The following is a 10,024-nucleotide window of genomic DNA, read 5'->3' on the forward strand; positions in this document are numbered from 1 at the left end:
TACTAAAAATACAAAAAAAAAAAAAAAAAAATTAGCTGGGCATGGTGACGCACGCCCATAATCTCAGCTACTCTGGAGACTTAGGCAGGAGAATCGCTTGAAACCAGGGGGCAGAGGTTGCAGTGAGCCGAGATTGCGCCACCGCACTGCAGCCTGGGCGACAGAGCGACACTCTAACTCAAAAAAAAAAAAAAAAAAAAAAAAAAAGGATCTCAACAGCCAAAAAGGTGGAAGCGACTGAAGCGTCCATCAACGGATGAGTGGATCAACACAATGTGGTCCACCGGGCAATGGAATGAGATTCAGCCATGAAAAGGAAGGAAGCACTGATCCATGCTGTAATGAACCCTGAACACGCGATGCTGAGTGAGAGAAACCAGACACAAAACGCCACATAGTGTGAGATTCCATTGATCTGAAACGCCCAGAACAGGCAAATCCATAGACAGGAAACAGATGAGTGGCTGCCAGGAGCTAGGGGAGAATGCAGAGTGACTGCTGATGGGGTCGGGGTTTTCCTTCAGGGGATGAAAGTGTTCCAGAATTAGAGGTGGTGGTTGCAAAACAAATAAATATAGGCCGGGCGCGGTGGCTCAAGCCTGTAATCCCAGCACTCTGGGAGGCCGAGGCGGGTGGATCACGAGGTCAAGAGATCGAGACCATCCTGGTCAACACGGTGAAACCCCGTCTCTACTAAAAATACAAAAAATTAGCTGGGCATGGTGGCGCGTGCCTGTAATCCCAGCTACTCAGGAGGCTGAGGCAGGAGAATTGCCTGAACCCAGGAGGCGGAGGTTGAGGTGAGCCGAGATCGCGCCATTGCACTCCAGCCTGGGTAACAAGAGCGAAACTCCGTCTCAAAAAAAAAAAAAGAAAAACAAACAAACAAAAAAAAAAACAAATAAATATACTAAATGCTACTGAACTACATACTTTAAAATGATTTTACATTATATGAACTGACTTCCATTAAAACAAATGAGAAATAGGAGAAAGTGAATCTCTCCAAGAGACACAATTAAAATTTAGATGCTGGCCGGGCACAGTGGCACACGCCTGTAATCTCAGCACTTTGGGAGGCTGAGGCAGATCATCTGAAGTCAGGAGTTTGAGACCAGCCTGGCCAACATGGCAAAACCCCATCTCTACTAAAAATACAAAAAATTAGCTGGGCATGGTGGTGGGTGCTTGTAACCCCAGCTACTCCAGAGGCTGAGGCAAGAAAACAGCTTGAATCCAGAAGGCAGAGGTTGCCGTGAGCTGAGATCATGCCACTGTACGTCAGCCTGGGTGACAAAGTGAGACTCCGTCTCAAAAAAAAAAAGTAGATGTTTTTCGTTCTTAAACTTCATATATATATCTATATATATACATACACACATGTATATACGTACACACACATACACACACACACGAAACCTAAGAAAAGGTCTCGCTCTGTCACCCAGGCTGGAGTACAGTGACACAATCATGGTTCACTGCAGCCTCCCAATTAGCTGGGACTACAGACACACACCAGTACACCTGACTAATTTTTTCTTTTTTTACTTTTTGTAGATATGGGGTCTCACTATGTTGCCCAGGCTGCTTTTGAATTCCTGACCTCAAATGATCCTCTAGCCTTGGCCTCCAAAAGAGCTGGGATTATAGGTGTGAGCCACACCTGGCCCGTATATTTTTCTTATTTTTTTTTTCTACAAGTAACATCCATAGCTTTTGTAAAAAGAGAAAGGGGCCCTCCAAATATTCATTTTAAAACATTAGGGCCGGGCATGGTGGTTCACACCTGTAATCCCAGCACTTGGGAGGCTGAGGCGGGCGGATCACCTGAGGTCGGGAGTTCGAGACCAGCCTGACCAACATGGAGAAACCTGGTCTCTACTAAAAATACAAAATTAGCCGGGCGTGGTGGGACATGCCTGTAATCCCAGCTACTCAGGAGGCTGAGGCAGGAGAATTGCTTGAACCCAAAGATGGAGGTTGCAGTGAGCCGAGATCACGCCACTGCACTCCAGCCTGGGTGACAGAGGAAAACTCTGTCTCAAAAAAAAAAAAAAAAAAAAAAATTGTGTTAAAAGACATTTTTGAGTTTTGAACCAGCAGTTTGAGCTCCACCCGGTGTGCTGAGGGGAAAAAAGCTAAAGGCAGGCAACCTCAAACCACAAAGGCAAAATCCAAGAGGCAGGACAAGGCAGCTTTGTGCCAGAAGGCTCTGGAACGCTCCAGATCCACCTTTCTGCCTTGCCAGTTCTGAGACCCCACCGAGGCGAGTCCCCTCCCACTGTTTCCTCACCTATAAAATGGTCTGATAAGGCACCAAGCCAAAGGGTCTCCTCAGGAGCTCCACCCTCCTCCCAGGCATGGCGCTGTCCCCGCCCCAGCACCCTGACATCCAGTCCCAAAGCAGAGCCTATCCCCGTCACCTCGAGATGCATCCTGAACCCCTGCCTTTCTCCACGGCCCCGCCCCACACAGGCTCACCCATCAATTGCTGGCACCCCGCTCTGGCCTCTACTCCCGCCTCCTGCTACCCACAGCAGCCACAGTGGCTTTTTAAAATTATTATTTTTGAGACAGAGTCTCACTCCGTTGCCCAGGCTGGAGCGCAGTGGCACCATCTCAGCTCACTGCAACCTCTCCCTCCCGGGCTGAAGCGATTCTCCTGCCTCAGCCTCCCGAGTAGCTGGGATGACAGGCGCGTGCCACCACGCCCAGCTAATTTTTGTATTTTAGTAGAGATGGGGTTTCACCACGTAGGCCAGGCTGGTCTCAAACTCCTGAACTCAAGTAATCCACTCGCCTCAGCCTCTCAAAGTGCTGGGATTGCGTGCGTGAGCCACCGCGCCTGGCCCACAGTGGCTTCTGAAAATCATAAATCAGAACACCGACCTCCCCCGCTCACGCACTCTCCATGGCTCCCCATTCCCTCCAAGCGCCCCCCTAACCCCCGCCTGTGTACACGGACCTCAGCCGCCACTGCGTCATATCACTTTGCACACTTCACTCCTTTCTTTTCTTTTCTGTTTTTTTTTTTGTTTTTTTTTTTAAAGAGATGGGCCGGGCACAGCAGCTCACGCCTGTAATCCCAGCACTTTGGGAGGCAGAGGTGGCCGGATTACCTGAGGTCAGGACTTCTGAGACCACCGTGGCCAACATGGTGAAACCCCAACTGCACTAAAAATGCAAAAATCAGCCGGGTGTGATGGCAGGGGCCTGTCATCCCAGCTGCTCGGGAGGCTGAGGAAGGAGAATGGCTTGAACCAGGGAGTTGGAAGTTGCACGGAGCCGAGATTGCACCACTGCACTCCAGCCTGGCGACAGAGCAAGATTTCATCTCAAAAAAAAAAAGAAAAGAAAATTGCTTAATGAGTTCAATGTCTATTATTTGGGAGATGGATGCCCTAAAATCTCTGACTTCACCACTTCACAATCTATGCGTGTAACAGAATTACACTTGTGCTCCATAAGTTTATAATCAATTAAAGAAATCATAGTAACATTCAATCAATAGGTCTTTTCTTTTGAGAGACAGTCTCATTCTGTGGCCCAGGTTGGAGTGCAGTGGCACAATATCGGCTCAAGAACAACATAACAAATAAGAAGACCCAATTGTTCCCTTCCCCATGAGACAATGTCCCCGCAGGAGGAGGAAGTGCAACTCAGCCCTCAGCAGTTCAGTGTGGCCACCACCCCCCAGCCCCGGACCCCATCCTCCTGCTTCTTGGAAGTGACCCAAAGGTTTGACCATTACATATGATGGTGATAAAAACAGACGTGACCAGCCAGGCGCAGTGGCCCACGCCTCTAATCCCAGCACTTTGGGCGGCCAAGGCAGGAGGATCACTTGAGCCCAGGAGCTGGAGGCCAGCCTGGGCAACATAGCAAGACCCAGTCTCTACAGAAACGTATTTTTTCTTTCTTTTCTTTTCCTTTTCCTTTTTTTAGAGATGGAGTGTCACACTGTCACCCAAGCTGGAGTGCAGTGGCATGGTCTCAGCTCACCGCAACCTCTGCTTCCCAGGTTCAAGCAATTCTCCTGCCTCAGCCTCTGGAGTAGCTGGGAATGCAGGCGCACACTGCCACGCCTGGCTAATTTTTTGTATTTTAGTAGAGACAGGGTTTCGCCGTGTTGCCCAGGCTAGTCTTGAACTCCTGAACTCAGGTAATCCACCCGCCTCAGCCTAGCAAAGTGCTAGGATTACAGGCATGAGCCACCGGGCCTGGCCTATTTTTTATTTTTTAAAAAAGTCTAATTAATTAATTTATTTTTGAGATAAGAGTCTCACTGTGTCACCCACGCTGGAGTGCAATGGCATGATCCTGGCTCACTGCAACCTCTGCCTCCCGGGTTCATGCAGTTCTCCTGCCTCAGACTCCCAAGTAGCTGGGATTACAGGCACCTGCACCACATCCAGCTAATTTTTGTATTTTTAGTAGAGACGGGGGTCTCACCATGTTGACCAGGCTGGTCTCCAACTCTGACCTCAAGTGATCCACCTACCTTGGCCTCCCAAAGTGCTGGGATGGAAAGCCACCATGCCTGGCCTCTATAAAAATAAAACTAAAAAATTAGCCAGGCATGGTGATGGGTTCCTGTGGTCCCAGCTACTCCGGAGGCTGAGGCAGCAGAACAGCTTGAACCCGGGAGGCAGAGGTTGCGGTGAGCCGAGACTGTGCCACCTCACTCCAGCCTGGGCACCAGAGCGAGACTCCATCTCAAAAAAAAAAAAAAATTTTTTTTAAATGGACTTAACCCAAGTGTCCAAACACAGGGGACAGCTGGGGACAGAAAAGCCCATTCATTCCTAGTGCTGAGGATCCAATGAATCCTAGCTCCTCCTCCTCTCACCAACTGTGGCACCTCGAGCAACTCCCCTCCCCTCCCTAAGCCTCAGTTTACCCTTCTGCAAAATGAGGTTAAGGATGGTCCCGGTATCCTGCTGCTCCACCTTCCCTGGGGACACCCAGACCTGCCTGTGATCCACAGCCAGCCGGCTGAGAAACTTACCAGGATGTAATCAGCCCACATGTCTCGAGCTGATTTCAGGGCTGCCTGGCGCAATTTCATGACATGCTCGTAGCGTGAGTCAGACCAGTGTTTGGGGCCCTCCTCGTCCGGGTAGGATCTGCGGAGAGGCAGCTGTGATGTGGACAGCACAAGATACTATCAAAGCCCAGTGAGGGCCTGAGCTGCCTTTGGGGTAATCAGAGAGAGCTTCCTGGAGGAGGGGACATGTAAGCTCATCTGAGTAGGGGAAAAAGGAAACGAGGAGAAAAGGGAAGTGGGGAGAATGTCCCTCGCTGGAGGCACAGCCTGTGCTAAGGGCTGGAGGGAAGAAAGCCCGAGGCACACTGGAGGAAAGGAAAGACGCTCGAGTGGCGCCCAGTGCAGTGGCCCACGCCTGCGATCCCAGCACTTTGGGAGGCAGAGGTGAAGGATCACTTGAGGCCAGTGCTTCAAGACCAGCCGGGGCAATGCAGTGAGACCCTATCTCTACAAAAACTACAAAAACATTTAGCTGGCCATGACTACATGTCCCTGTAGTCCCAGCTACTCAGGAGGCTGAGGCGGGAGGATGGCTTGAGCCCAGGAGGTGAAGGCTACAGTAAGCCGCGTTCACTCTACTGCACTCCAGCCTGGGTGACAGAGTAAGGCCCTGTCTCAAAAAAAAAAAAAAAAAAAGCCCATAAAGGAACTAGGTGTTGGAGGGGCAGGCAGTAGTTCATGCTGCCCAGGGCCTCAGGGGCAGCTAAACAGCAGAGCCAGTGCTGGGACCAAGACTGAGTCGCTGAGGCGGGGAACAAAGCAGTGGGCGTGGCCGGGAACAAAGCAGTGGGCGTGGCCAGAAGAAAAAGGGAGTGAAGGAATTCTAGGTGTGGGAACGGCTTGGACAAAGGTCTGGCGGGAGGATTGTGGCCCATTTGTGAAGCTGAGGGAGAGAGAGGAACCCAGGACCTGTAGTTCTGTCCGGGGACAATGGAGGGTGTGTGAGCAGAGGCACAGTCAGATCAGGAGCAGGGAAAGGCGCTCACCTGGGCTCCTCCGCTGGCCGCCACTCCACGGAATGGTACAAACTCTTCACCGCCACCAGCCACTCCCGCAGCACAGTTGACGTGTTGTCCACGTTGTGATCCGTGGCCACCCTGCAAGGAGAGGGGACGGGCAGCGCAGTTGGCGAGACTGAGGCAGGACCAGGCAGCAGCAAGGCCAGTCAAGGTCCGCATCCCGATTGGCCTCCCACCAGGTATGTAGCCCCGGACAGGACACTTCCCTGTTTCCATGTCAGTTTCCTCATCGGTAACACGGGGGTGTAAACAGGACCCAGTTTACTGGGAAGTGGGAGGGATTAAACAAGCTAATTTTGGAAAGAACATTAGTGATTGGCGGGTTTATTACTAAGCTTCTAGGAGCGTGCAAACCACATTCACTAACAAATATATGTAGCTTAACTTTTTAAACATATATATCAGGCCGGGTACAATGGCTCACGCCTGTCACCCCAACACTTCAGGAGGCTGAGGCAGGTGGATCACCTGAGGTCAGGAGTCTGAGACCAGCCCGGCCAGCACGGCAAAACCCAGTCTCTACTAAAAATTTAAAAAGTAGCCAGGCATGGTGGTGGGCACCTATAATCCCAGCTACTTGGGAGGCTGAGGCAGGAGAATCACTTGAACCCAGGAGGTGGAGGTTGCAGTGAGCCAAGATCACACCACTTCACTCCAGCCTGGGCGACAGAGCAAGACTCCGTCTCAAAAAATTAATAAATAGGTCTGGCGTGGTGGCTCACGCCTGTAATCCCAGCACTTTGGGAGGCCGAGGTGGGCAGATCACCTAAGGTTGGGAGTTCAAGACCAGCTGACAAACATGGAGAAACCCCGTCTCTACTAAAAATACAAAATTAGCCAGGCTTGGTGGTGCATGCCTGTAGTCCCAGCTACCTGGGAGGCTGAGGTGGGAGAATCACTTGAACCTGGGAGGTTCAAGATTGTGCCATTGCACTCCAGCCTGGGCAACAAGAGCGAAACTCTGTCTCAAAAAAGAAAAATAATATTTATTATAAATATTATAAACTCTGTCTCAAAAAATGATAAATCATTTTAAAAATAAAATGTATCTATCATAAACCAGCTGGGCACAGTAGCTCACGCCCACAAATGTTGGCCGGGCGTGGTGGCTCAGGCCTGTAATACCGGCACTTCGGGAGGCTGAGGCCGGCAGATCACTTGAGCTCGGGAGTTCAAGACCAGCCTAGTCAATATGGCAAAACCCTGTCTCCAGAAAAAATACAAAAATTAGCCGGTGCACTGGTGTATGCCTATAGTTCCATCTACTCAGGAAGCTGAGGGAGTTGAATCACTTGAGCCCAGGAGAGGGAAGTTGCCGTGAGCCGGGATTGCGCCACTGCACTCCAGCCTAGGTGATGAATGTAAAACCCTATATCAAAACAGAAGTATACCTCAGCAGGGCGCAGTGGCTCACACCTGTAATACCAGCACTTTGGGAGGCCGAGGCGGGTGGATCACAAGATCAGGAATTCGAGACCAGCCTGGCCGCAATGGTGAAACCCTGTCTCTGCTAAAAGTACAAAAATTAGCCGGGCATGGTGGCTCGAGCCTGTAATTCCAGCTACTCGGGAGGCTGAGGCAGGAGAATCACTTGAACCCGGGAGGTGGAGGTTGCAGTGAGCCAAGATCATTGCAGTTGCTGGAGCCACTGCACTCCAGCCTGGGAAACAGAGTAAGACTCCGTCTCAAAAAAAAAAAAAAACCAGTATATCTCATAAACCCCCTCCCCTGCCTTCCTTCATCCTCTCCTCTGAACCACACCCACCTCAGTGAGCTACAGTCATTCATTCATTCATTCAACAAACGTTTGTTAAGTACCAATTGTGTATTTGGATTATCCAGACTGGTGAGTCAGGTGGAAGGAAAAGGGACATTTGGGAGTTTAGTTTGACCATAGTGCCAAGAGCTAATTCTACCCAATAAATTGACAGTAACACCAGCAATGACACTAATAATAATAAAAATAATAAAATCACTCAGCACTAAGCCCATGTCAGACACACCAGCTTCACATCCATTACTGGTTAATCTTCAGAGACAAACCCAAAGCGAGAATTGTATTAATTAATACACTCCTTTTCTTTTCTTTTTTTTTTTAGAGGCAGGGTCTCACTCTGTAGCCCAGGCTGGAGTGCAGTGGTGCAATCATAGTTCACTGCAGCCTTGAACTCTTGGGCTCATGCGATTCTCCTGCCTCAGCCTCCCAAATAGCTGGGACCACAAGGCACAGCACCCGGCTAATTTTTTCTCGAGATGGGGTTTTGCCATGTTGGCAAGGCTGGTGTCGAACTCCTGAGCTCAAGTGTCCTGCCCACCTTGGCCTACCAAATGGCTAGGATTAGTACGTGAGCCACTGCGCCCGGACCATTTTCCATTTGAGGAAACTGAGGCGGGGAGTGAGAGGTCACCAGTTGGAGGCTTCCTCAGAGCTCTGCCCCATTCCCTCCCAAGAAAGCATCCACTCCGGGGCCGTCTGGTCCTGGACCCCACACACCGCCGGTCCCAGGGCAGGGGTCTGATTGGGGCCTGGAGCCTAGCTGAGTTCAAGCTTAAGAGCAGCAGCAGGCACGGAAAGGCTGTTAGCTGTGGCCCCTCGAAACGCCCCACTGGGTGCTCTGGGCTCCGTTCTTTGGAGGTGTACGTGTCTCAGAGGGAGCTGGAACGAGCCCCAGTCAGCGGGGCCAGATCTGCCCTAATAGGGTCCAGCAGACAGGAGGGTCCGCAGCCCACCCTAAAGGGGCAGCAGGAGGAACTCGGTCCCGCTTGTCTTAACGTGGGAGGGTTGTGTCTGGCCCACCTCATGGGAGTACAGCAGGCAGGGGGCACGCGTGGGTCAGCCCCGATGGGGGCGGCAGGCAGGGGCACACGTGGACCCTTCCCGGTTGGGGCAGCGCCCAGGGGCATGCGTAGAACCGTCCCGATGGGGTTAGCGAACAGGAAGCATCTCAGACCCGCCCCGAAGGGGACAGCGGGCAGGGAACGCGTAGACCCTCCCCTAAGGGGACAGCCAGCAGGGAGCTGGCGGGGACCCGCCCGATGGGGACGGCGGGCTCGGCTCACCACAGCGCCGTGCGCTCCCGCGGGTGCCGCAGCCGCTCGAGTGCGCCCAGCGTGGTGTGCAGCGCATGGGCCGCGTTTCGCGCCAACAGCGCGATCAGCACGCGCGGCGCCTGCAGGGGCGACTCCGGGCTCCAGCGCTCCTCGGGAAAGTAGGCGTCGGCGCCCGGCGGGCCTCCCGGCGGCAGTGGCACCAGCAGCAGAAACAGCAGCGCCGGGAGCGGCCTCCCGCGCCGCCGTCCCGCGCGTGGGGCCGCCGCCATAGCGCCACGCGTCTCCTTTAAGTCGTTTTTGTGCCGGAGGACGCTGGCCGCACGGTAAAAAAGTCTTCAGGGCCCCGCCCGGCCGCGCGCCTTAAAGGGGAGGAGCGCGCCTGAGGTGAAGTCCAGGCCCCGCCTCCAGACGCTCTCTGAGACTCAAAGCCCGGAGTGACGTCACCTGCAGCCCCACCGAAGACGCCCCGCCCCCGCACCATCCTTAAAGGTACAGAGCGCTTGGAGAGGGAGGGCTTGGAAGGGAAGTTAGGGTTAGCTTTAGGGTTAGGAACCCGCGCTTCCTCTGGTCGCTTCCTACCACCTGAACCTCAACCTGATGCGCCCCACCTTCGCCAAGTATAAAACCCAGGCTGTGCCACCAGGCGGGCTTGGCTACTTAGGACGTGGTTTGGGACCCTAGAGACCTGAGCCTCAGTTTCCTCTGCTGCAACGTGGGTTTGGCATCCTGGTTCTGGACCTCACGCCTGTAATCCTAGAACTTTGGGAGGCAGAGGCGGGCGGATCACCTGAGGTCAGGAGTTTGAGACCAGCCTGGTCAACATGGTGAAACCCCGTCTCTACCAAAAATACAAAAAATAGCTGAGCGTGATGGTGCGCGCCTGTAATCCCAGCTTCTCCGGAGGCTG

General features: G+C 52.7%; 1 protein-coding gene across 1 annotated transcript in view; it reads right to left on the reverse strand.

Moving 5' to 3' along the window:
- The window catches only part of COLGALT1 (collagen beta(1-O)galactosyltransferase 1), a 27,812-nt gene extending 18,311 nt beyond the window's left edge, over positions 1-9,501 (reverse strand). The window contains exons 1-3 of the mRNA XM_032267921.1: positions 9,127-9,501; positions 6,034-6,144; positions 5,009-5,126 (exon numbers count right to left, since the gene is read on the reverse strand). Of these exons, the coding sequence (XP_032123812.1) occupies positions 5,009-5,126; positions 6,034-6,144; positions 9,127-9,386 (489 nt within the window). The 5' untranslated portion in view covers positions 9,387-9,501. The remainder of the gene's footprint in view (positions 1-5,008; positions 5,127-6,033; positions 6,145-9,126) is intronic.
- Between the last annotated feature and the right edge of the window lie 523 nt (positions 9,502-10,024).

This window comes from Sapajus apella, unplaced genomic scaffold (assembly GCF_009761245.1).
Source record: "Sapajus apella isolate SASKATOON/1434 unplaced genomic scaffold, GSC_monkey_1.0 scaffold173, whole genome shotgun sequence".
Taxonomy (NCBI): Eukaryota; Metazoa; Chordata; class Mammalia; order Primates; family Cebidae; genus Sapajus; species Sapajus apella.